This window comes from Neofelis nebulosa, chromosome 6 (genome assembly GCF_028018385.1).
Source record: "Neofelis nebulosa isolate mNeoNeb1 chromosome 6, mNeoNeb1.pri, whole genome shotgun sequence".
Taxonomy (NCBI): domain Eukaryota; kingdom Metazoa; phylum Chordata; class Mammalia; order Carnivora; family Felidae; genus Neofelis; species Neofelis nebulosa.
The window spans coordinates 120,628,403-120,655,548 of NC_080787.1; the positions used below are offsets into that span (position 1 = coordinate 120,628,403).

The window sequence follows — 27,146 nt, forward strand, 5'->3', positions numbered from 1 at the left end:
TAGTTTTTTTAAAAATATTTATGTTTGGGAAAGCACAAGCTTTAGAAGGGGCAGAGAGAAGGGGACAGAGGATCTGAAGCGGGCTCTGCACTGACAGTCTGACAGCAGTGAGTCCAGTGTGGGGCTCAAATTCACAAACTGCAAGATCATGACCTGAGCTGAAGTTGGATGCTCAACTGACTGAGCCACACAGGTGCCCCTAAAGATTATGTAAAAGGTACAGCATAAATGCTTTCTTGGATATATAACGTACCTCAGAGAATCACATTATAACCACCTTACAAAAAAGGGCTATGAAGTCACCTGAGTTAATATGAATAAGCAGAGCTACAAAGCAAAATGATATTCACATATTTGTAATAGTGTTAGAGTAAATGTTCTCAATTAAACAAAAATGAAATGTCAAAAACCCTTTCTAATCTATAAGATCAAGCCTCCCCCCCCCACAAAAAAAATTGAACACTGTTTACAATTCCCCTTAATTAAATTTTATGTTCTTAAAGATATTTTAAAATTTGACCAAAAATACTTAATGCCAAAAATTGTTATTTCATAGTGGTGAGAGCTATAAATATAGAATATATATATATACACATACATACGTACATATATTTTTTCACAATTACTAGATCCCTAAGTAGGCCAAAGCCAAAAAAAAAAAATCAAAGGCTGATAATTGCATTTCCACATTATTCCACAAGATGTCAGCATGTAACTGAGTAACCTCAGTGGTGGTGATGGTTGCGCAGGGTGTCTCCACCTTAAACAGAACAATAGAAACCCTTTCACATCATGATCTTAAGTTAGAGCTTTGATAACTCACTTCTCCAATGTGTTTTCATGTAGTATATTTTCTTATCTTAAACCTAATTCTTAATATATTCTTACAGCAGTTTATAAATGCTCGTATTTAGAAATTTCTTTTGTGAACATTTTAATTTTCTTCATTCCAACATAAATCTCACCAAATTCTTCCAGGGATCCAATTAAGAGCCTTTAAGTACTTACTGAAGTCCAGGAAGGATCCTGGTCATAACCAACCACTGGTCTGTTTGTTTGTCTGGGTTATTTTTCCCCATTTTACAGATGAGGAAATTGAAGACAAAAGATCAGTGATTCATAACAGGGACTCTTCCCTCAGTAGAGATTACACATTCAGTGGGCAACTGGAGTCTGCAGAGTCCTTTGTGTGGGTGGGTGGGTGTTGAGACATTCTCCTCTTGTTCTTTTCCTTTGTTTCCCATTAACAGCTCATACGCTGAGTCACCAACACCTGAGCAACTGTTAATACTGATCATTAGTAGAAACACAGTTGCCATTATTGAGGCCTTTACCTTCTAAGTAGTACAAGGCCCCGGAAGCATGTAGAAAGTCATACTACAGAAACATATGAAACACTTTTCTTGTATGATAAGTAAAAACAATACTGAAATCTGCATAAATACACATCTTCAAGTTTTTCTTACATCGTTTGTACTCTTATCTTGCTTTTCATATTTTTCTCGGTCATAAGCCATTTTCTTCAGCAGTTTCTTCATGGCTTTTTTATCTTTTTTATGATTTTCAGTATTTTGCTTTCTCACTTGGTTGACAATAAACTTGGGAATCTATGGAGAAATAAAATCAAGTTTGGGAAGGAGAAAGAAATGGCACAATTTTGAACTATGGAAATAATTATTTTTTAAATTTAGAGAGAAGTAAAGGTTTTGTCTATTTGATAAGACTATGCCATTTTACACTTACTCTTCATGAAATATGCAAAAATGCATCTCTTTCTCATTCACTATGAGGACACAGCATCCACATGAAATAATTTACCTCCCATTGTGTAAGTAAGGTTCAGAAAGAGGCTTGGTAAAGTTCAAGGTCATAGTGGCTATCTTCTATGCCTCATATGCCAAAATTAGAGACTGCCTGACATGAGGTGACTGGCATTAAAGGCCACCATCTTGATGGTTGGTCCCTTTAGCGGCCACCTGTCAACAACCTAGCCCTTAGCTAACCTGCAGTCCCTTCTAATAACTAGCCAGCCTCACTTGTTAAAAGGGAAAGAAAAACTCACCAATAAATGCTGAGAGTTATCTAGCAATAATCTAGGAACAAATGATTCTCAGAAATTACAATAGCAAAAAGAAAATATTTTAGAAGTTACCAAATTGAAATAACGAACCAATCCTGGCATTTAAAAATGGAGATTTGGTAAGTGGACATTTTTTTTTTAAATTTCAGTGTAGTTAACTTACAGTGTTCTATTAATTTCAGGCGTATAGACGTTTTTTTAATTGCACTTGAAATCACCTCTGTTGGTTAGCTTTTTAAGGAAAATACAACCATAAAAAGTCTTTAGAATCTAGACATCATCACTCATTATCAGAACTTAAAGAGATATACTTACTGTCCACAGAAGTTTTTGATACTTAATCAATAAGTGCATGATATTAGCTGTCCCAGCTGCCATTACAAATTCTCGCTGTTCGCTGCACTTCAAACCCAGTGCGTGACACATGAAGAGATTTGGGGCCATGACCATTGCTACATTCATAGTTGTCATCTTATTTTTGTCTCTATTGTCTATAACTCTTTGGAGAAATTCAAGCAGGGCCTAAAACAGAAATAGCTCTTTTGAGATTTGTGTTCTCATGAAGATAAGAGATTAAAGCACTGTAGCATATGGGTTTTTTACTTAGTTAAAAAATAACAAGTTGTGCATAACCACAGTCAACTAGCTACATCCAATGGGCCTGTCATCAACAGTTCCCCATTTGGGTAACGAACTCCAGGATGGTCCGAGGTGGTGCTTTGTTTCTGCCAAGGGCTATGGCCCTGGGGAATGAGGCGGGCAGGACACACATCTGAACTAGGCAGCTGGGAGAGGAATGGAGGCAGATGTATCAGACCTAGAACCTACCAGAGCCACGGAGCACTGAAAAGCAATTTAAAATATCATAGTAAGATGCACTTGCTTCAGGAAGAGCTTCGCTTTTATCTTTAGGAATTCAATATATATATGTATATATTCAATATATATATATATTCAATATAATATATAGTCAATATAATATATATTCAATATATTCAATATATATATTCAATATAATATATATTCAATCTATTCAATATATATATGTATGTGTGTGTATATATATATATATTCCCTTAGAATGGCTTTAAGGTACTCAATAGCTAGCTGACATGAAATCTAAAAAGAATGGAGACTGTCACATGGAAGAAGGGGGAATGGAGAGACAAAAAGAGAAGAGAGTTTTGAAAAACTGAATGTGTAAATAAAAAGGAACTTCTCACCCCAACGGGTTGGTGATGCCACCCATTTCCCACCTCTGTTGGCAACACTCCTGTGTCCTCTGAGCCTACCCTCCATAAAGGCCACAGGAGCTTACTTCACCCTCCTCCTTTCAGTTCTTCTTTTCCCTTTATCCTTGATTTCGGTCTCAAACAATCACAATAATAACTACAGAAGTATTCAATGTTTTCTGAGTGAGGGAGAGGTTGCTTTAAGCACATCGCCGGTATCACCTCACTTACTCCTTACTGGAGATAGAGGCTGTAATTATCCCCATTTTACAGATGAGCAAACAAAGTGTAAGAGAATGTAAGTAATGTGCTAGAGGTCATAGAGCTAGCCAATGCTGGAGAAGGTCCATTTGGCTTTCCTTTCGGGAGTCTTAAGTACTAAAAGACTCATGTTTTCGTATTTAGCTTAAAGTCCCTATCTGTAAAGGGTCAAATAAACTGTACCAAAGTGGAAAAAGAATAACAATAAAACTTTGTTCATCTCTCACAGGATTTGGGCGGGGCGGGGGGGGGGGGAAGCCTGTGTTAACAGATGCATCTTAAATCAAGTAAAGCTGCTATATAGACCTCAAAATTTTGAAACAAACTAAAGGCACAGCCTCAATACCTAACAATAAGATTTATGTATCTAATTTCTGATATAGTGCTCAGAAAGTTAAATTGTAATCCAAGCATAAGGCTATATAGAAACAATACCTTCTCAAATGAGAACAAAAGATTAATTGGTGAGGTTTGGGGAAAAAAATTTAATTTTGTTCCAGAGACCAGAATAATTATTCAGGTACCAGTATATCTCTTTCTTTACAGAGCATAAATTATAGAGATTAGGTAATAAACCACTTTAATTGTAGCGCACATATGCAATAAGATTATTCAAACTATTACTATTAGATACTAGAATGCTGTGTTTCTGGGTATGTGGATATGAAATTAATAAAATGTTAGCCTCGCCTTTGTTGAAAGCACTTCATCTTCAGATATATTTTCTCTTTACCTGAAAGAGAACTGTCCTTTTCATTTTTTTTATTATTATTTTTTAAAGTTTATTTATTTTGAGAGAGACAGGGAGAAAGGGAGACAGCACTCAGCCACAGAAGAGAAGGAGCAGAAGCAGGGGAGGGACAGAGAGAGAGGAAGAGGGAATCGCAAGTAGGCTCCGTGCTGAAACTCACCAATCGTGAGATCATGAGCTGAGCCAGTCACTTAACTGACTGAGCCACTCAGGCACCCCAAGAACCGCCCTTTTTAAAAAAGTATCTGTCACCAGTCTGGTATTACACAAGTATCACTGGACCTACTCCTTGAAAACCCAGCTTGAGCCCCAGCACAGTTAGCTATTAGCCATATGTGATTTTGGGGTAAACTTTTGCTCTCTCTGCCCTTTAAAGTCTTATTTGTAAAACTGGAATACGAATTCCCCAGCCTACCAGGAGTGGGCAAGACGATGTGTATAGTTAACTTCTTCAAACTAACTAAATGACTAAATAACTAAATAAACGCCAATGATTATATTAACATGGATGCCCTGTTGATAACATCAGTTTTCATTATTCCTCCAAAAGTAGTTATGATCAGTGATTCAAATGAACAATAATTCAAGGCAAAAAAAGCAGTTTGCCCAAAGACACCTCTTTAAAGAGGCTTAAAGTAGGATGTGGTGTTGGGACACAGTAATGCCTCCAAACCACTCCATGTGCTATAGTAACAGTCCACAAAGGTCATACACAGGATCCCATCTCTCTGAATGGCAACAGAAGGAGCAGCCCGAGGCTCATGAAAATTGGGGAAGTTTGCATTAAGCTTCTGGAAATTACCTTGTTATAGAGCTTTCCTTCACTTAGAACTAAATGTAAGTGGTTTATTTTCTTGTACATATAGCATTATTTGTTTCAGTGTTTCTATTATTTGAATCTGTGTTTTAAACATTCATCAAGGCTAATTAAGCTCTTAAATAAAGCTTAATTACTAAATTTACTGGGTTTGTTTTCATTTTCCAATTTTTTTTTTTTAACATTTATTCATTTTTGAGAGACAGAGAGAACAGAGTGTGAGCTGGGGAGGGGAAGAGAGAGAGAGAGAGAGAGAGAGAGAGAGAGAGAATGAATGAATGAATGAATGAGAATGAATGAGAATGAATGAATGAATGAATCTGAAGCAGGCTCCAGGCTCTGAGCTGTCAGCACAGAGCCCGATGTGGGGCTCAAACTCACTAACCGTGAGATCATGACCTGAGCTGAAGCTGGATTCTTAACTGACTGAGACACCCAGGTGCCCCTTCATTGTCCAACTTTTTATCCCCCAAAAAGTATTTCCCACCTTATTTACAAAACTGCGCTCCCATAACCTTATATGCAAAAATTAAACATATTCTAAAATTTTTAAAAGAAAAATTTTTTTTCAAACAATTTTCAAGAGTGTGCCTGGGAGTCTGAAGGCGAATTCCAAACTTGAGTTGAAGACCAGCCTTGCCCGATAGCAACCATACCAGAATAAGCGTTTGCTCTCACAATGATTTGAACTCATTTGAATGCAGACATATTTTAAGTAAATCATGTCCTTTAATTTTCCTGTTTATTTATTTTTGAAAGAGAGAGAGAGAGAGAGAAAGAGAGCAGCAGAGGGGCAGAGAGATGGAGGCACAGAATCCGAAGCAGGCTCCAGGCTCTGAGCACAGGGCTTGACACAGGGCTCAAACCCACAAACCATGAGATCATAACCTGAGCTGAAGTCGGATGCTTAACTGACTGAGCCACCCAGGTGCCCTAAATCACGTCTTTTCAATTCCCGCCTTATACTGGTCATTCACAGAGCCATCACAGACAGGTACCTCTATGTGAATAAGAAAAAAGATGGGTTCAGTTTCTCTTTCTGAAAGGCGATTGAAGCCCTGTGTCAGGCCAAGGCCGATAAGCAAACTGGAACTCAGTCCCCACTCTGTCCTGAGCCAGATGTCCCCATCTCAGCAACAGTCTACCTGTACACGGCAAGCCTGGTCACACAATGTTTAAATGTAACCCTTTCCAAAACCCCACCCATTGCTGCCTTCTCAGTTATGCATGTAACAGTCAGTGAAGATTTTTTTTCCCGACTTAGTAAAGGGAGTAACTCTTTGGAAGCTCTCCTGTAGAAGAGGCAGGGTTTTTACCCCAGTAGTCCTCATAAACTCTTCCATCCAGAAAAGTTGAGTATTAACATCCATGCCATGGGCATGAAAGAACTATCATTCACCTAGTTTCTATTCAAGGAGTCTCAATGAGGTCCAGGAAAACTTCCAACATTTACTTACTGGTTTTGTTTTCTTGACATGAAATTTCTTGGCACGATTTTGTAACTTTAAGTAGAAAGAAACGTAGGAGGTAAAGGGGCATGGGTTCTACCCTTATCTACATAAGTTTCTTTTTTTTAATAGATCTTATCCCCATTCTACTTTATTTTTTTTAAGTTTATTTATTCTTGAGAGAGAGAGAGAGCGCGTGCGCGCAAGTGAGCAGGGGAGGAGCAGGGAGAAGGAGACAGAGAATCCCAAGCAGGCTCTGTACTGTGAGTTCAGAACCTAACACGGGGCTCCAACCCATGAACTGCGAGATAAGACCCGAGCTGAAACCAAGAGTCAGACACTCAACCAACTAAGCCACCCAGGTGCCCCCTCCCCCAAAATTTTAAGACAATGGCAAAACTTGGGGTACATACTCTTTCTAAAATATTTTAAAAGTTTCTTTCTTCTGTAAGTTTATAATTAAACCTTTACAAATGCCCTACAAAATTTTGCTGTTACAAAAATAAATCAATGTGGAACAATCCACTGATCATTATAAAAGCCCCTGATAATGTTTATAATAAATGGTATTAAATCATATAGACCAAATCAATTTGAAATGATGATGTACATCAGAAACTCAGGGTAAGTCCTTAGAGGAATAACTAGAATTGGTTTGAGTTGATCTTTTGGTTAAGCAAACATTTCAAAATCATTATGACTTATTTCAAACTCTATTGCTTAGAACCACAAACAATATAACATCTTTAGCCAACAGGTTATGCTTGATGAGTCTTACTTTCTTTTTAAACATTCATTTTTCAAATTACTGCACACTCGTTAAATAAAATATGGAAAAGGTAGAAAAATAAAAAGGAAAAACCCCAAGGCACCCATGTTTCTATTACAAAAAAAATGAAACCTCACTCATTGGTTTTGTAGAAGGGTTAGAGCAAAAATTCAACACCTGATAATACTGTTAATATGACTAACCTACTAAATACATTAATAAAGAGTTAAAAACTTCCACCATCTATCCTTAAAAAATCGGTCTTTTCTTCATAGACTACTAGGAATGTTTCCATGAAAACATCACATTGTTTTGCCACAAATAACGAGAAATTATTTTGCTTAGTTCTGAGGGATATTAATTTTAATATTTGAGGTGGGGAGAGAGAGGAGGAGAAAGAGGGGAGAGAGATAGAGAGTGTGCCAGCGGGGCAGGGGCAGGGGCAGAGGGAGGGAAACACAGAATCCGAAGCAGGCTCCAGGCTCCAAACTGTCAGCACAGAGCCTAAAGCGGGACTCGAACTCACGAATGGAATCGTGAGATCATGACCTGAGCTAAAGTTGGACGCTTAGCCAACTGAGCCACCCAGGCGCCCAGTTCTGAGGGGTATTTAATGTAAACGAATCTGCTGACCTTCAGGGTGTCTCTGTTTGCATCGGGCAGGAGGATGACGAGAAGGTTCAAAGCCTGTAGTTGTTGCCTCTTGGTTGGAAGATCTGCAAACAGATTAAATAAATCTAAACTCTTTTCTTTACCCAACATTTTTTTTTACTTCCTTTTTTGCATTTTGTAAGAAAAAAGTTATTTGGCATAAACATTACTGTGAAATGTAAGACACAACAACTGAGCAGCGAGCATTCTTGAGAGTGTGTTTGAGAGAGATCAGGAGAAACAGCTGCTGCTTTAGAGTTTCCCTCTCCCTCGGAATGCTCACTTCCAACTGTGATCGTATGATGAGCGGCCTTATGTTTGCAGACATACAACAGCGCTTTGGAAATCATCTTAACTTCTGCGTGATAATCACTCCCCAACAAAGAGACACAGAAAGTGGGACCTTCCGTGGTAAGGTGTCAAGATGCATCTGTAACACTGAAGTTTGTTTCTTTACTGGTGAGTGAACACATTACATGGGAAGAGTCCATCAATTCCAAAAGGAATATGAAAAACTGAGCCCGAAACACAGTAAGTGGTCACCATACATCCATGGAACGAATGAGAAAACCAATCAGCAATGACCGAGTTGAAGCGGTACCTTATTAGCATTGATATTTATCACTTTTTAGTAGCCCTTAACCCATATAAGTAATACTCAGGGATATTTGGAGTCATTTTGGTATTTTGTTCCTCAGGAATAAATTTGTGCTTGAATCCATTTCCAAAGAATATATGCAAAATAGTATAACTTAACCATTACAAATATTTTAAACAGATGAGGATTTCGGTCATGTTTCCCCCTAGAAATTCTGAAGAAATGTTATGAAATGACACATGAGAATCATCTCAATATTATACACTTGAGGAATAGCCTGGAAAATAACAGAATTATTCAGCCATAAAATAAAAAGAACAATATCTTGCCACCTGTGACAACATGAGCAGACCTTTAGGACATTATATGAAGTAAAATACGACAAAGATAGATACCATATGATTTCACTTATAGGTGGAATCTTAGAAGAACAAACAAAACAAAAACAAAAAAAATAAGCTCATAGATAGCAAGAACAATTGGTGCAAGCCAGAGGCGGGGGTGGTGAGGGGGCAAAACAGGTGAAGGGTGTCAGTAGGCACAAACTTGCGGTTATAAACTAGCTAAGCCCCTGCGATATAATGTACAGCATGGCGACTACAGTTAATAACAATGTATTGCATATTTGAAAGTTGCTAAGAGAGTAGGTCTTAAAAGTTCTCCTCACAAGAAAAAAAAATACTGTGACTATGCGTGGTGATGAATGTTAATCAGACTTACGGTAATGACCATTTTACAATATATACAAATACCAAACCATTGTGTTGTATCTAATGTTATAGGTCAATTATAGCTCAATTAAAAAAAAAAAAGTTGGAATCCTCCCCCGAACAGGTCTGGTGGAGCTCACCATAATCATCAACAGTGGCCCCTGTTCACTCTCGAAAGTGTCCCAATTTGGAAGTTAAAGATATGGCCATTAGAACGTGGTGGTGGCTTCTTTCCTTTACGGATGGCCTCCAGGACTAAATGGAATAATTATGCCAGTACATAAACCTTAAAAGATCCCTGTATTCACTGGAAAAGAATCAAGAACTATTTGAGACATTAATTTGGAGCTTGCCCAAAACCACGAAACAGCAAGATAGGAGGTGTTTGCAGCCCTCCATCAGGGAGGCAGCCAAATAATTTGTTCCATGTTTCTGCATGACAATTTCTGGACTTAATTTTTCAGGAAATAATCACAGACTCTGCCGCATCTCCCTGTGCTTTTATGATAACTGGTAATCCACAGCTTCTCCAGTAAGTGTTGCTTTTAACACTTGGCAAGAAAAAAAAAAATGTATCAGATTTTACGTGACTCGTTCTATTATAAAAGAAATGTGAAGTTCCAGGTTTTAACGAGAAAATATGTTGTATTGCTTGATGGGCATGCAATTAATCTGTACCTGAAGAGAACATTCTGTTAACCGTTTACTCAGAGACGTGTATTTCTAAAGGAAAAGGAAAACAATGTGTGGCATTCAAGCATCCGTTGACAGTGAGTCAATTTGTCTACCCAAATATATCTGGTTACATCCTTTGGGATGCAAAATGTCATTAAAACAATTAATATGGATGGCAGCAGGACAAGGACTGCTCTAGAGAGAGATGGCACTTACTCTGGACAGCTTGAAAGGCTTTCAGATACTCTACACTCAGCAGCGGCTGGGGCAGCTCCCGGATGAACAGCTTCAGCAGGCTGGCCGCGTCATGCTGCTTGACACTTTCCCAATTAAACGTCCCTTCGTAAAACTTTGCTTCTAGTTCTTGGCAAAGATTCTGAAAGGCAGAAGAAGAAGAAGAAAAAAAAAAAAAAGCTACAGTAAGTGTATTTTTTTTTTCCTGCTGAAAGCGTGATCCACTTCCCACTTTACAAGAGATTGTACTCTCTCGAAAGAATCTGAAAGTACTTCTCTGTCACTCAGAAAAATACTACTCCGCCAAGCATACTTTTCCAATGAAACATTATACCCATGGCCCCCAAAATCCAAAAATTGTATACATTCTCCTGGATATGCAACAGACCCTAAGCAGTAAAGGTTTAATTAAAAGATTAGTTAAGGGGCACCTGGGTGGCTCAGGTCATGATCGCAAGTTCGGGAGTTCGAGCCCCCCCAACGGGCTCTCTGCTGTCAGCGTGGAGCCCACTTCGGATCCTCTGTTATCTCTGCCGCTCCCCATTCATATGAACTCTCTTTTTCCCAAAACTAAACATTAAAAATTTTTTTTATTAAAAAAAAAAAAAAAAAGATTAGTGGAAATAGTCTTTCCATCTGGGGGGCTTTACATTAATTTTTCACTCAATTTTTAAAAACTCATTTTTATCAAGTCTGTTTTAAATTATTTAGAAGTACATTACATCACAAAATACATAATCAATCTTGGGGCTGTAAGCAGAAGGCTACCTCTGATTAGTCACCTCTGGGAAATGGAAAACCAAATTCTACAGCAAATGAGGCCTGAAAATACATCAATATACCTGTCTTGGTATATTGGCTTACTTATGGTAAGCCGTAAGTGACACAGCCATCCTGCTGTTAGCTGTGGAAAACAGTCGGAGTCCATGCAAAATTAGAAATACCAAGTTCATTTACCTCAAGGACTCCATAAGATTTGCCAAATTATTAGTAATCAATTTAGTTTCATAATCACTATTTTCTACATGCATTTCACTGTGGCATAAATCTTATTATGTTGGAAATCCTTCCAAGTTTCTGTCACGTCCTTGATTATTTTAAACTGTTCTCCCAAAGAATATTCTTCATTTTTCTTGCGAGGTGAATTTAGTCCGCTTTCTCTTCTCAACACAACTCTGCCCTCTACTTATTTTTGTAATTGGTGAAATACATAAAGGTGAGCCTAGAAATGGGGAGGAGGGGAAAGAGAGGCAAAGGGAGAAAGGAAGGGAAGGAGGGAAGGAGAGAAGAAGTAAGGAAGAGGGAGAGGGAAGTAGGAGAGGGGGAGGGGGAAGGGAGAGGAAAAAGGAGAGGGGGAGGACTGAGGGGAATAGGCAGAAGAGTATAAAGAATTTGGTGGGGCTGGGGAGAAAGACAACCAAAAACTTTGCATATTATCTTTAAATTATTTATAATGGACCAGCTGCTGCATAATTTGGGATGTGACAATAGGCTGGGTTGAAGAGTTGAGCCAAATGAATCCACTTAATTGACCTTCTTAGAAATTACATTTCTAAGAGCTGGTCTGCCAGCCCTCCAGTCAAAAATGTAAAACATGCATTCTGTTCACTACCCTATACTCAAGGAAATGTGTTTACAACTCTTAGGAGTTGGCCATCACATTGTGCTAATTAGTGAACTGAGAAGTGGTATTCTTGCCGATGTGGGTAATCTGAAGTCATGCTACCTGTTTCTGAGGGATTCTTTCTCTGTAAGAGGACGTCCTTCTCAACAGAACTTATCTCAGAATCACACACACTATCCATGTTTGACTGTTGGTATAAAAAAACAAACAAACAAACAAACAAACAAACAATGGCACCTAATCAAACTTACACGGACCCCAAAGCAGTTTCAGGGACTTCTGTGAACCAGACACCAAACCCACGGGACACAAGCTGAATGAAATTTTTGAGCAGGGTATACGTATCAGGTTACTCGAATCTGATTAAACTGAGATCACCCTATGCAGTAAGAGCCAAGTAGGCCGAAACTAGCATCCTACATTGAGGAAGCTTATCAAAATAAGCAGATGATGTGAACCGTGCAAGGTATGGATACTAATTCCAGTCCTGGCAGTCCCACAGCCTCAGTCACAGGCAAAGAGCACGTGCGCCCACCAAGAGTCGTTTCTCCCTGATTCAGTTCTAAAAATGTCCGATAGAATAGGTCTTGAGGAAACGAAGAGAAAATCTCTCTTCTCCCTATCCTGTTTTCTCTTGGATTTGCAAATTCTGGAAGACTTGTGCTCTTCTCAGGTGAGAGCCAAAGCTGACTTTGGAGGCGAGGGAGAGGAGACTGCGAGTGGCTGCTAACCAAAACCTCTTCCTAGACACGTTTCCCAGATAGAGCCACAATTTCAAGCATGAGGCCCCTGTAAAATGCAATTCCCCTGGGACGCTCATGTACTATGCCTCATCTGCAGGGTGAGTCCATCTTTACTATGCATTTACTGGATGCTTTATCCCCAGAGCAGGAGCTGGGGGACAGGGAGAAAGGCGGAAGATACACAGCATCCCAAGAGAGTGGGAACAAAATGCCATCTTGCCAGAAAAGGTGACAGGGGGAGGGAGGAAGGGCAAGTCTGGGAATCACCTCCTCTCTTTCACAAGCCAGGCTTGGGCTACCTGGCATCCAGTGAGACAGGAAGTATGAAAGTCAGGATAGCGGTGGGGCAGAGTCTCATTCTGTCAGCTCCCAAAGACTCCTGTATGGGGACTATTGTCATGTCTCCTACTCTGCTCCCCTGCTGGAGTTTATCATCCTGACTTTTTAATCTTTTTTTTACGTTTATTTTATTTTTGAGAGAGAGAGAGAGAGAGAGAGCATGCACAAGTCGGGGAGGGGGACAGAGACAGAGAGCACAAGGAGGAAAGGAGAGAGAGAGGGAGACACAGAACCTGAGCTGTTAGCAAGGAGCCTGACGCGGGGCTCGAACCCACGAACCATGAGATCATGACCTAAGCCGAAGTGGGATGCTTAACCGACTGGGCCACTCAGGCGCCCATCCTGACTTTTTTCAATTGCTATTACTCATGCTGACTAAATCCACCACCAGTCCCCCTATTGATACTTTGACACATCATGTTCTCTTTTCCTGAGAAGGATGAAACTACTCGTGTCTTTTTGCTTGTTATGCTTTTGTGCCTATTCTAGGCTTGCACGGCAAAGACATTAAAATCATTTGCTTCTTTATTTATCATGGTATTATTACAGCTAATGTGATTCTGAAGAGAAATCAAAACCTATAAAAATCAGCAGAGACTACATAAAACCAAATATAAACTGAATGTTCAGAAAACAGAAAACTAAATACAAACTGAATGTGAAGGGTCACCTGGGTGGCTCAGTCAGTTAAGCATCCTACCCCTGGTTTCAGCTTAGGTCCCGATCTTACGGTTTGTGGGATCGAGTCCCAAGTCAGGCTCTGCACTGACAGCGTGGAGCCTGCTTGGGATTCTCTGTCTCCCTTCCTTTTCGTCCCTCCACTGCTCAAGCTCTCTCTCTCTCAATATGAATAAATAAACTTAAAAAAAATTAAGCGGTTTTATCGTTATACATGGGAAGAAGGGGTGGGGAAGACAAGTTACCTTTTAAAGGGCCAAAGCTGTCTGTGCTGACAGCTTAGAGCCCGGAGCCTGCTTTGGATTCTGGGTCTCCCTCTTTCTCAGCTCCTCCCCGCCCCCCTCAAAAATAAACATACATTTAAAGCATTTAAAAGTAAAATGGCAAAGCAGAATTAAACAACATTGGTGGAACTCAGAGATCACCTTGATCCTAATGGCAGCTCCGGGTATTCTTAAGAGACCTTCAGTTTCCAAGCCTCCCTCTTCAATCCGAGAAATCAGCTGTGTAGAAACAGAAGAACATTCTGACTTGGGTATTCTTGAGAGGTACAATTCCAAATTTAAGATCTGCTTCACATATAAATACATGCAAGCTGATGTGTAAACTGGATTTCACCAAGTTTTGAATGCTATGGCGCTAGCCCTACCCTGCAAACCAGTGAAGCCCCAAAACTTTACTTACAAATTAGAAAAAGTTGGGTTTTATTCTCCTTTATTACAGCAGTGTATAATTTCACACAACAGCTGTCATACCCTAAACAAATGGAGACTGAAGATGTTCATTGTTTAAAAGCAACTGAGACCATCCATTTCTTCCACTTTTCCAGAAATGTATGTTCTGCAATCAAATAAATCTAGGAAATTCCAGTACTTGCACATTTACATCTCATTTTTGGTTTGTTTGAAATAATTATTTATGGTATGAAGAAAAAAAAAAACTGTTTGTGAATATTCATTTTTAAGCTTTTAAGCTTTTGGTGGTAAACCTAAGTAAAAAACAGTTCTTGTATAGGGTTTTTAAATCGTACCTGATACCCAGTGAATACATACAGGTCTGTCTCCAGAACCGCATTAAAGTAACAAAGATTTTTTTTTAAATAATGCCAAAACCTACAAGATTAAGGCAAATGGAGAAATTACAATGGCATACTGTTGGAAGCTTAGGAAGATGATTTAAAAAAAAAAGTGCTTAGTTCCTTGGCAGAGTGATCTTCCAATTGAAATACGTATTCCCTGGGCAGTGCCCAAAGGCTTTATAGGGGGTACTCTGCTATTTTAAGGAAATCCATTTCCTTGTCCTCAGGTTAAATATAAGGCAATTACTAGTATCAGACAGGTTTTCCTTCCTACCACCCACCCCTTTTCACAAGTCTTATAACTTCACAAAAGACAGACCTACTCTTCACTCATCCCCAAACTTACTAAAATCTCTCTGCACACCCTAAGACATAAATAAAATCTTCCAGAGTGCCAAAGAATGTAAATTTTTATCCTTTTTTTCCCCCCAGAGAAACCTCCTTTAATGATTTACCAAGGCTTTATAAACGGCACGAAGCTTACTGCTTCTCCCTTGCTTATACAAGTGTCTACTAGGAGCAAAGCATGATATCATAAAATGAGGTCTCCTGACCTTTGTCTAGATGTCCTGAAATCAGATATATTGTACTGTGTAGACACTGGAAGAGAGGTAATTTTTCTTTAATGACCTCACTTCTTCAATCCCTGGATTATGGCCAAAGAATGCACTGATCTTGGGGGAGTCACGTAAGAATAAAGCAAAGAGTAGTCTCGAAATTCTCCTAAGGATTTATTATCAGCTGAAGAAAGAACCATCCTTGACCAGTCAAAGCAGTACACGATTTTTAAAAATTCAACTGGAATGTTTTCCAAGATCACATTTTTCAATTACGTTAGATAGTAAACCCACAGCAAACCTTTACATGAATTATCTCAGATGAGAAGGGCATTATTCAATAAAGGATTTAAAACCAAATTTATCAAATAAGACCATGCAAAATTTATTCACTGTTCAAGCAATTTTCATTTTTATTTCATCTTCTAAAATGTTTAAAATGTTCTAGTGGCAAAAAATAAAATTCTGTGCTAGCTGCTACAGCAAATTAGTTCCTAGCAGTAATATATGCCTTCCATTTTCATTAAATACACAGGAAAAATGGATAATTTCTAAATAATTGACAATAAGTCTTGAATTTTTATATTTAAGTTTTCATTATTCTCTAATGTGAAAGAGCAGCATTCAATAGAGATATGCATATATATTGCCTCAAAGAATGCCATGTGTTTTTTTCATATTTCTCTCTTTAAAAGTAACATTTTTATGGGGCACCTGGGTGCTCAGTCAGTTAAGCATCCGACTTCAGCTCAGGTCATGATCTCACACTCTGTGAGCTCGAGCCCCACGTCGGGCTCCGTGCTGACAGCTCAGAGCTTGCAGCCTGCTTAGAATTCTGTGTCTTCTTCTCTCTCTGCCCCTTTCCTGCTCACGCTCTCTCTCTCAAAAATAAACATTAAACATTTTTTAAAAAATAACTTTTTAGCTACCACATTATATAGCATTATCAAAATATAAATAATATTCTATAGCACTTTTACTTCCAAGACTTAAAAATGAAAAATAACTATATTGATCTATATTTTAATCAGGCTGCTTTTTAGTAATTTATCCTACAAGAGACATTACATAATTTATCAATAATGTTCATACTATTTCCCAAGAGGGATTACATACTTACACAAATTTATGAATTGAAAATGAAGTCAGAAGTTTTTGACACAAAGTATCTTTGATTTGGCAGATTCCTGTGACAGTGAGAATTTGCCAGTTTGTCAGAATTTTTCTATAGATAAAAATTAAGAATATTTCTATTTCCCTCTTTCCGAGACTACAGTTTAAACAATGTGTCTCTGAGCAAAAACAAAACAAAACTAACAAGAAAACAACAGATATGATTCACAGATATTAGCTAAGCTTTGTTAAAGCCCTTTTTGGGGTATAATTCTTAATAAATAAAAAAGTATAATCCTCTAAAAATTGGTAATAAATCTTTTTTTGCAAATCAGTGACTTCCAATTCTTTCCTTTGTACAAAATGGAGGAAATACCTAATTGGGGTGAGAGTTGATCACTCAAAAAATATTTTTCAGTGACAGATGACTGTATTTTTTGTGCTTATAATTCAGAGGGGATGCAAGTAGAGGAGTTTTATCTAAGAGTAAACTCTTTATACCCTTATTTTTTATGTGAACAAAAAGACTTTAAGGCTATTATCTAAAAACTTCAAACTGGTTGGCAGCCTGAGTCTTCAGAATGTTGAAATGAGTGACAGAAATGTAAAATAATAAATGAGAAAACAATTCCAAGAGAAAATCACAGGGGACTGCATTCAATCCTCAGCCTGATCAGGAGACAATTTCCGAATTTCTGCGGGGAACCAAAGCTTACTCTTCACTAGTATGATGGTGAATTTGATAAAAGTCCAGTGTGACTCATCATTGGTTATTTGGTCAAACACCAGCCTAGATGTTACTGTGAAGGTATTTTTTTTACGATGTGATTAACACTTAAATCAGTACATTCTGAGTAAAGCAAATGACTCTACATAACGTGGGTGGGCTTCATCCAGTCAGTTGGCAGCCTCAGCAGTAAAGACTGAGGTTTCCCAAAGAAGAGGCAATCCTGCCTCAAGACAACAACATGGAAAGCCTACAGGAGTTTCCAACCTGCAGGTTTTGGGCTCAACGCTCCCATTATCACCTCTGGCCAAGTTTCCAGACTCTGGACTGCTCTATTTCAGATGTGCCGTTCCCACAATGCCATAAGCCAATTCTTTAAAAGAAATCTCTCTGTACAAACATGCATACACACACAACACCTTATCAGTTCTGTTTCTCTGGAGAACCCGTATCCACTTGGAAAGGATGCTGCTGAGATCCTTGCTCCATACAGTCATCTGTGGCGGTAACGTGCACCTTTTACTTAAACTGATGTGAATACATGGCCCACATTTGTTAGCATCTCCAGCTAATCACAGGCACGGTTGACAACTATCCACACAGATACAAGGTCTACAGGCAGGGACTGGCAGAGGCTGATGAGTAGAACACACGGCGTGGAGCAAAGATCATTAGGAGAAACAATGAGATACAGGTTTGGGTGTAATGGTGAACATGAGGAATAACGCAATCAGAGGTTAGTAGCTAAGACGGCTAATGACTGGTTTGGAAGAGCAGAAGAATCCGTGCCAAGGAGACTAAGCTTTATTACTGAATGAGTTTGTTGAGCCAGCCAATTGTGAAAGTTCCCGCTGCCACTCTTGCTCTCCCCAGAGCTTTCAGAAATTGTGATGTGCTGGAAAAAATCTACAGCTTGGGTAGTCCATAACTGATCTGACCTACCTTCCTTGCTGTAGCATTCCTGGCTTTTATCACCTAGAATCTGGGTTTCTGAACAATGATGGCTCAGAGATTAGACTGAAATTTTTATATTGCCATAGATCCTCCCCTTATGAATAATTGAGCGTGGATCATACCGGTGACTTGATAGTTTAGCAATCACTTTCTAATTCTACTTTATGGTTTCTTTGCCTACTTTGGAAGTAGTCACTAGTAAATTAAATTGGACATCCTCACTGTAAATAGGAAAGCTTGGGAAATACATACAGGCATGAAATATTCATGAGGATACAATTCCCTAGAAACTTATAAGCAGTTCCCACTCCTGTGTATTATAGAATTGAAATCTCAATTATACCAAGCTAGCTAATATAAGACAGGAAAATGATGCCAGGTAATCACAGTTATAGTAATAACACAGAAAACATCACCATGAAATAAAAATTATGAGCCCTTGAAACAAATTTGTTTCCTGAATAGAAAAATCAAAGTACAAAATAAAAGAGCACATCAATTGGAAAATGAGATTATAATATTATGAATGCCAAGGAAAAAAACTTCTATTAGTTCGAGTATGTTCTCTCTATGCTGACCCATGTAGGCTTACTTACTTTTTGAAATATCAAGGGTATTCGAGTTCCTGGTACTTTCCTCTGATCTTGTTCTAACAATAGTGTCAATGGAATACAAAAAAGACCAGAATCTGCAACAAAAAATAAAATTTCTTAATTTCCGTCAATCTACAAAATATTAATGCAAAAATATTACGTCAACAGATTTCTGATGTAGTCATTCAAACACACAACTATTTATTGAGGACTTCTAAGTGAATGACATTACCTAGCCATTACGTATACACATCTCAATAAGAAAATCTTGACCCTGTCTTATATAGGAATCTAACAAGGAAAGACAACTAAGCAAATGATTGCAAATAATCATTAACATAATTAGAAAGCTATAGGGATGCCTGGGTGGGTCAGTCCGTTAAGCATCCGACTCTTGATTTCGGCTCAGGTTATGATCTCGCGGTTCAGGAGATTGAGCCCTGTGACAGCCTCATGCTGACAGCACGCAGCCTGCTTGGGACTCTCTCCCTCTCTCTCCACCCCTCCCCTACTCGGGCACGCATGTGCGCACGTGTTCTCTTTCTCTCTCAAAATAGACAAACATTAAAAAAATAATAATTAGAAAAGTGTAAACTACCAGATAAGAGAAATAGTGCTATAGGAGTATGTAAAATATGCAAATAATTTACTAAAGGTAATCAAAAGTTCTGGTTAAGGCAAACATTACTCAACTCTTTCATACTTAATTGACATCTAACATCCTACAATACAGAAAAATATAAATTCTTGCTTTTTGAGAAATCAGCCAACATTATGATCTTGTTCTACAAATGCTTTTCTTTGGAAAATATAGATATTTGGTAGTCTTAAATTGAAATTCATAGTTTTATATATTTGGGAATAACTCCCCACGAAATGAAAGGCAACAATTTAGGGGCGCCTGGGTGGCGCAGTCGGTTAAGCGTCCGACTTCAGCCAGGTCACGATCTCGCGGTCCGTGAGTTCGAGCCCCGCGTCAGGCTCTGGGCTGATGGCTCGGAGCCTGGAGCCTGTTTCCGGTTCTGTGTCTCCCTCTCTCTCTGCCCCTCCCCCGTTCATGCTATGTCTCTCTCTGTCCCAAAAATAAATAAAAAACGTTGAAAAAAAAAAATTAAAAAAAAAAAAAAAAAAAAAGAAAGGCAACAATTTATAATTTCTCTAAATTAAAATCATATGCATTCAGTCTGGTGTGAGCATAACTTCTGCCTAGCACCTCCTACCCCACCCCCATCACTGAATGTACAGTTAGCACAGAAGTGTGACACACATCATCAGGGGAGATATAAATCATTTGTGAACAAGGAAAGGGGGGGGGGGGGTTGTACTGTGGAATGAGGACACTGAAAACTGACTCTCTATAGAGATGCCACTCAAAAGAATACCAGTAACCCAAAAAATAATTTCTAGTTTAGGAATTAAGAAAAAAATGTAATCTTCAAAAATGTCAGGAGTCCAGTTTGGGAGATAAATCTATTAGATAAGATACAAAAATATTTAAGAAACAGAAAGAAAATCTATTCTGTTAATAGTTAATGCTCTTAATGCGAATGGCTTATTATTTCTCTCTCTGTTAGAAAGCAATTCTCAAACATAAAAAAGCTTCTCTAAGCCATTTTAAAAGTCCTGAGTACTGACTCACAGCTATTTAAATTATATTTCTATTTTATAGTTGGAAAAGGCTTTGTGACAAGTTTCTGAAAAAACAACTAAAGTCTTTCATTATCTATAATGGACTTGTGGAAAATCAGAAGCACCATTTAACTCAGAAATTCACCATCTCAAGCCTTAAGCTAAAACACTCAGAGGAACTGAGCACAGAATGAGGTCTTCTGGGGCCCAGCATGGGAGAAAGGACCTTGAGGGTAGATATACTTCATTCCTACAGATAAACTGCCTCTAAAACTTAAATCAGGGAAATACGTGTCTTTATTAATGTTACCATAGTAACTCAATAATCCTAATTCTTGGTATCTCTTTAAGGGAGCACTTAAAGAAGAGGTCAGAGATTCCTAAACAGTTAAACTTTGTCAATAGAGAATTATCTGGATTTCCAGACCAAGAATTGAGAAGATGTCTGTTCTCTATCATATCATAAAAAATAAAGTCTGTTTATATAATGGGTAAAGCAAGTTGCTTACAAAAGAAAAACACATACCCACGATGAGTATAGTTTGGTTGTGTTATGGCCACAATGGCATTATTTTCTTAATATTAAGCGAAGAATGTTTTTTACAAAATAGTTAAAAGTAGAATGTAAATGAGCAAAGAGACAGGCTACTAACCACCCTATGTATTTCCCATCAAATAAATAAGCAAAAGCAATCGATCAACTACCTTCAAGTTATTTTTCAAGATCTGATTTTGGAAATAAAGTAGTTTATGTACCCAATGTACTTTTTAAACATACTATTTTCAAAGGGAAGAACATTTGCAGAAAGATTCCTTAACTTAGGATTTCCTTCAAAGGTAATTAAGTATTTTATTACCTCTTTATTTTCTATAGGCCGGGAGAACGGTGTATGTTTATCAAGTTTCAAGATTTTTGAAAACAACGTTTTAGAATCTGAACTTCAGACGTATTCAAGTGTCAGTTTACTTTGTAGATGTTTCCCCCTCTAAGAATACCACTCAAAAGCTCATCTTTGCTACTTCTGAAGTAAATCTAACTGTTCTCTATTTCAAAATTACCTTTTGTTTTGATTTTCACAGCTTTTTGTTGCTTCAGTTCAACACCCAATACATCGTAGAGGGCAGTCAGCTCAATTAGGGCTAAATGGCAAACTTTCTTCATGTCCTGGGGTGCCAGGTCACCAATCCTGGTGGTACCCGTTTTGTCTTTTGGCAGTCTGAAATTCTAAAATAAGTACCATTAATAAAGGTTTATAATATCTAGCCCTTGTAGTCAAAGACGACTAAACTGTAACTATACAAAGAAGCTATACTCAAAGTAGTGACAATGAAAGCTATGGCAGAATTTCTATAGTCAGGATGAAGAGCCATCTTGTCATGAGGATGGTCCTCAAACCTATAGCGAGTCAGTATGTGAGGTACGACAGACGATGCGACCAGACTATGTACTAGGAGTACTAATCCTCGTGGCAAAGAGGACAAAAGAGATGGTAAAACTGAAAAAGAACTCTAGTTATTGACTTTCAAGAACCAAGGAAGATTAGAAGACCAACCATGAGTAGGAGGAGGAGGAAGAGAAAGAGGAATAGAGCCATGAGTGAGTGCTTACAATGTACGAGGTACCCTTTACCTACATTCTGTCATGTGTATTATAGGTATAATGATGTGAAATAAATAATATTTATAATACATATAAAAATATTGTGATAAAAACCCAGATAAGGTAGGTACAGAAGGGCTGTAGAGCACTGGGGTGACAGGGAGAGCAGAAGGGATACTAACAGCATGGACGTTAAAGCCAGAATGACTCCACTCATCTAGCTACTGACTAGCCACTAACAATCTGGCAACTGCTTAACCACGGTTTCTGAAAACGGCAGAAGGGGAGGACAGTGGGGAGGAGGAGGGGAGAGGAGGCAGGACGAAGGAGGAGGACATAGGTAGAGGGGAGAGGAAGAAAAAGAGAACAGGTAGAGGGGAAAAGGAGAGAAGGAGGGGAAAAGGAGAGAAGGAGGGGAAGAAGGCCACCTAGTTCAGTGGGCTGTGGTGGCTTTTAAATGCCTGGCACTTCCCAAGCACCTTTATATTGTCCCTATCATTATTACCTTCACCACTGAATAAATCAACTGAGACTTAGAGATACTACTATCACAGGCAAGTAAGTGGTGTTTTGTTGTTTCCTGCCTTTCCCAAATATTATCTACGACCTATTCAGCCACTTTTAATATTAAATGCATTAAATATAAGAAAGCACAAAGTAAAAACATGAATTTCTCTAACATATTTAAGACAAATTTTATTCCTACTGTATTTATGGATTACTAAAAACTATGATCATTCTTTGATGGTTTGATTAAAAAAGGTTATAAAGGGTATATCTTTAGGGTTTATTCTTCACTTCCTCATTTAACGGCCAAGGATGTTCAACTGTTCCCTTTTATTCCCTTTACTTTGCTCATTTTTGTACCATGTTATTAACACTTCATGGTCTAAAAACTAGTGCAAAAGACAGGTCTTAAAGCAGCAGTTCTCAAAGTAAGGTCCAGGGAACCAGGAAGTTACCGAACACTCTTTCAAGGCACCTATGAGGTCAAAACTATTTAATGAGTAATACTAAGGCATTACTTGCCTTTTTCATTCCCATTCCCTTATGATTATTCAGTGGAGTTTGCCAAAGGTGTAAGACAGGTGTTGGTGCAACAGACTGAACACAGATACAGAGGTGAGGACCCAACTGACTTCCACTACAGTGAAACACTGGAGTAGATAAAATGTAAAACCATGGCACACTTCTTAATAATTTGTTTCAGGAGGTGACTGGGTGGCTCAGTAGAGTAAGCGTCCCACTTCGCCTCAGGCCATGATCCTGTGGTTTGTGAGTTCGAGCCCCACATCAAGCTCTGCACTAATAGTGCAGAACCTGCTTGGGATTCTCTCTCTCTCTCTGCCCCTCCCCCACTTGCACACGTGTGCTCTCTCTCAAAATAAACTTTAAAGAAAATCTTTTAAAAAATAATTTGTTTTAGAAAATGACGATTTTTCATAAAAATGTTATTTATGGTAACTGTAATGCTGTAAAGTGGATTAATAATTTCCAAATGTCTCAATTTTAATTTCTCATTTGGTAAATATCCATAGGTATAATAACTGATATAAACAAAATCACTACTCTCATAGTATTTGTTGTTTACTTATCAAGAAAAAGGATTCCTTAGTCTATGTGTTCATGTTTCATAGACCAAGAACAGAGGTTAGCGACAAACTTCCATGGAACTCAATCCAAAGAAATTCTTCACATTCCAAAATCACTTACGGCCATCCTCGTCTCCTCAAAATCTTTCATGAAACCATAATTTCTGTAGAACTATGTGTATGCCTTCTGTCTTGGTTCAGCCACAGCATACTTCTAAGTAGCTGCAAAGTTCAGGGAGCCAACAAATGCTCCAACAATAGGAAATTACAGATTCTTAGCCAGAAGGCCACGTATCTGAGGTTTTGTCAAAGCGCTGGAAGCCATGGTAGTTATTGTCCTCAATACCAACATCCTTCCTGACTAGTGAAACAAAAGCTTTTTGAAGTCCCTCAGTACTTTTTAAGAGCCTAAAAAGGTTATAAGACCAAAATGTTGAAGTTTCACTGTCTTAAAGCATTTCCTCAAACCTACAACTTTTGGAATTGAGCAGCTAATTCCTTTCAAGCAAACTCAACTCCAAGAGAGAACTTCCTATAGTTCTTTATGAGAATATGAAATAAAACAGCAGTAGACATCATTAAATATATAGTCTAAGTGAATTTCCAGCATAAGTGTTAACGGTGCAGTGCATGGGGGCTGAGAACGTGGGGCCAAACCACAGGTGGACAATCTTGTCTCCATCACTTACTAGCTATGTGACCTCTGGCAAATTACATCACCTCTGTGTCACCTCAGCCACTTCATCTGTAAGATGGGAACAACAGAAGCTACCTTACAAGGCTGTGGTGAGGATCAAATGGCCCAAGTAAAGACTCAAAAAGTGTTGCGTTATCACTACATTTCTTTCCTACAGCTTTTTCAATAAATTCAAGATTTCGTGCCTTTCCTTTTTGCCTAACTATTATTGTAAGGTAAGAGAAAACATGATAAGGCTAATACTCTTATTTGATAAATGGTTTTTTGATCCTATTCTGCAAAAAGTCCCAATAGGTAGGAATTATTACAGCATATTCTAGGTGGGGACTTGAGACTAAGCATGGCCACAAAGCCCGTGCAAAAGAAGGATGCAAATTCAGATCTTCTAGATTCTAAATGCAGTAATAACCATTCTGTTCTGCTCCATTTTCTCTGTCCACCAGAGCATGTGGGGAGGAATCTAGGTGGATCGGTACTCGTATAGGACTGTGAGCCCCTCAAGGGCTCATATGGACTCATTTCCGTATCCCTACTCTACCATAGGCCTGGCACACTGCAGGGGTCCTGTCCCAGTCTGTTCAATGAATTAAGACACACACCCTACAGGGAGGAAAGCACAGAATCGAGGTCAGTGAGGTACAGGGCCACTGGCTGGATGCTCCCTCGCTGTCCTGTGATTTGTACTGAGCTTCACAAAATCACACAAAACTTGTCACATTTTCTTCAGGCCTGGCCCCAGAGTTCTGCTAATTGCATTGTTTTCTGAAGGGCTGAAACAATCTGATCTACCAACCATTTATTCTTTTTATTCAGTTCTAAACGTTTCCTTTAAATCAGTAGCTATTGATCTAATAAGCCAAACACATGTAATTTAATTATTTAAAGAACTAGCCAAGGTAAATGTTTAGAGAAACCTGAAATATGATTAGTTCAAACATTTGATTTACCTAGCAATATATGTCATGAACTTGCTTTTATTTATTTATTTATGTATTTATTTATTTATTTATCATTGTGCTTTAATGAAAGGAGTTAGTTCTTCATCCCAATGTTTAATTCATAGCAGCAGCTTTAAATATTTATGAAGTCCCCTGTCATTTTTGTTTAGTTAATAGACTGGATGGTTCAGTTCACTGGCTAAGAGCAGGCAACGCAATTTCAGCAAAAGCAAAGCTCTTTGCCTTTTGAAAAATGTGCTTCAAGAATGAAGTGAAATAAAATTTCTCAAAAATTATAAGGTCACTGGTTCTCATGTGTTACTATAAATTAATCAGGTAGCTCTCCCCGACCGCACCCCTCTTTTGCAGACCTCACAATACAAAGGGCTCCTTAGGCACTCCATCAGTAAAGATGGACTTTGATGGACTTGACTTTAATACATCAAGTCACTTCTACCTTCAACATGGAAAGCAAGAGAATCTATTCTTACCTGGTCAATTTCCACAGATGACTTTTTTTTTTCCTGGTCTGCTAGGAAATACATTTCTTAACTAAGATTTTTCCATGTATAAAATGTGATTTTATTACAGCATTTCATTGTCATTTTCAGAGGATGAATATTTTTCTAGACAAATGAACTTTCAAATTTAGTTTTTTTATATTTCCTCAATTTTCAATTTTTTTAAATGTTTATTTGTTTTTGCAAAAGGGGGGGGGGGCAGAGTGTGAGCAGAGGAAGGGCAGAGAGAGAGGGGGACACAGAATTCAAAGCAGGCTCCAGGCTCCGCACAGTCAGCACAGAGCCCAACACAGAGTTTTAACTCACCAACTGTGAGACCATGATCCAAGCCAAAATCAGATTGAGCCACCCAGGCATTCCAATATTTCTTCAATTTTTTAAATGGAGACCAAATAGCCGTAATTTAACCTTTTCTTGACAATTCAGGACTATAACCCTAAACACCTATTTTTGCATTGTGGACAAGTGTGTCTGCTTTGGCTTTCAGTGTCCTCATTCAATCCTGAAACAACACCTCTTCAATGTCCTCCAGAGTCGTTCCATTCTCCAGAAAATTGCCAAGGTGGGCCTCCATGCCTAGTTTTTGGTATTTAGTATGCACGGAGCTGTGTTACCAGACAAGCAAGGTCATAATTCAATAAGAATCCAAAGGACACTGAATAAAGACCTAAGAACTAAATACAGGCATGCATTTAGAATAGAGGCTTTACCATAGTTACACTTTTAAAACTATGGATCTTCAAAATTTCAGAATCCTTAATGTTTAGTCTCCACAGTACGCTGAAGGAGTATTATTAAATTTCTATTGTACATGATGGACCCCACAAGCCAGAATCTTATTTATAAAATATCCCAAGCTACCCTGAACAAGCTGTCAACAGCACCAATACAGAGCCACTTAAACTCACACCTGAATTAAATACACATAGACCTTCAGGGCACATAAAGTGGAGTCGACATGGTCCTCCCAGAAAAAACTTGAGCTTCAAAAATTGAGTCCCTGAAGCCAAGCCTTTGCATGCCATATATAATTTACTGTTTCCTTGTATGAAAAACAGGAATTGTAACATCTACATCATGAGATCATTTGATAAATTACAGAGCATATTTTCTGAGATACAGTGGGTACACAAAACAAAGTAGTAGCTACATTTTCAAACTGAAGCCCATGAGAGGTTATAAAACCTGATCTACAAATTTAAGAGGAGAAATCTGAATCTGCTGTGAGAGATCATAAAGAATTAACAAAGACTACCCAACGTTGTAAGAAAAAAGAAATGAATTAAAAAATGGAAGTCAACACAGAACAATGTATTACATAAAGCTTACTGCTTATTTACAGAAGCAGGGGAGCATGGAGCAGAAATGGTATTTAAGGTTTATCTGCTTAGACACCTGCCTCAGAGTGATGAATATAAATATTCATTCCATCAACCATGCTGAGGACTCATGAAAGGCTTACATGCCCATGCCTTCTATGAGACATATGGATAAATGGGTATAGAGATGAACAGATGCATATATGCATAGATAAATA

The 27,146-nt window shown here is 38.3% G+C and overlaps 1 protein-coding gene across 1 annotated transcript in view; it reads right to left on the reverse strand.

Moving 5' to 3' along the window:
* Nucleotides 1-27,146, reverse strand: part of ARHGAP18 (Rho GTPase activating protein 18) — a 124,515-nt gene that overhangs the window by 16,375 nt on the left and 80,994 nt on the right. Inside the window, exons 6-12 of the mRNA XM_058735220.1 lie at nt 21,321-21,486; nt 18,636-18,727; nt 14,036-14,113; nt 10,209-10,368; nt 7,992-8,074; nt 2,396-2,602; nt 1,467-1,607 (exon numbers count right to left, since the gene is read on the reverse strand). Coding sequence (XP_058591203.1) covers nt 1,467-1,607; nt 2,396-2,602; nt 7,992-8,074; nt 10,209-10,368; nt 14,036-14,113; nt 18,636-18,727; nt 21,321-21,486 — 927 coding nt within the window. The remainder of the gene's footprint in view (nt 1-1,466; nt 1,608-2,395; nt 2,603-7,991; nt 8,075-10,208; nt 10,369-14,035; nt 14,114-18,635; nt 18,728-21,320; nt 21,487-27,146) is intronic.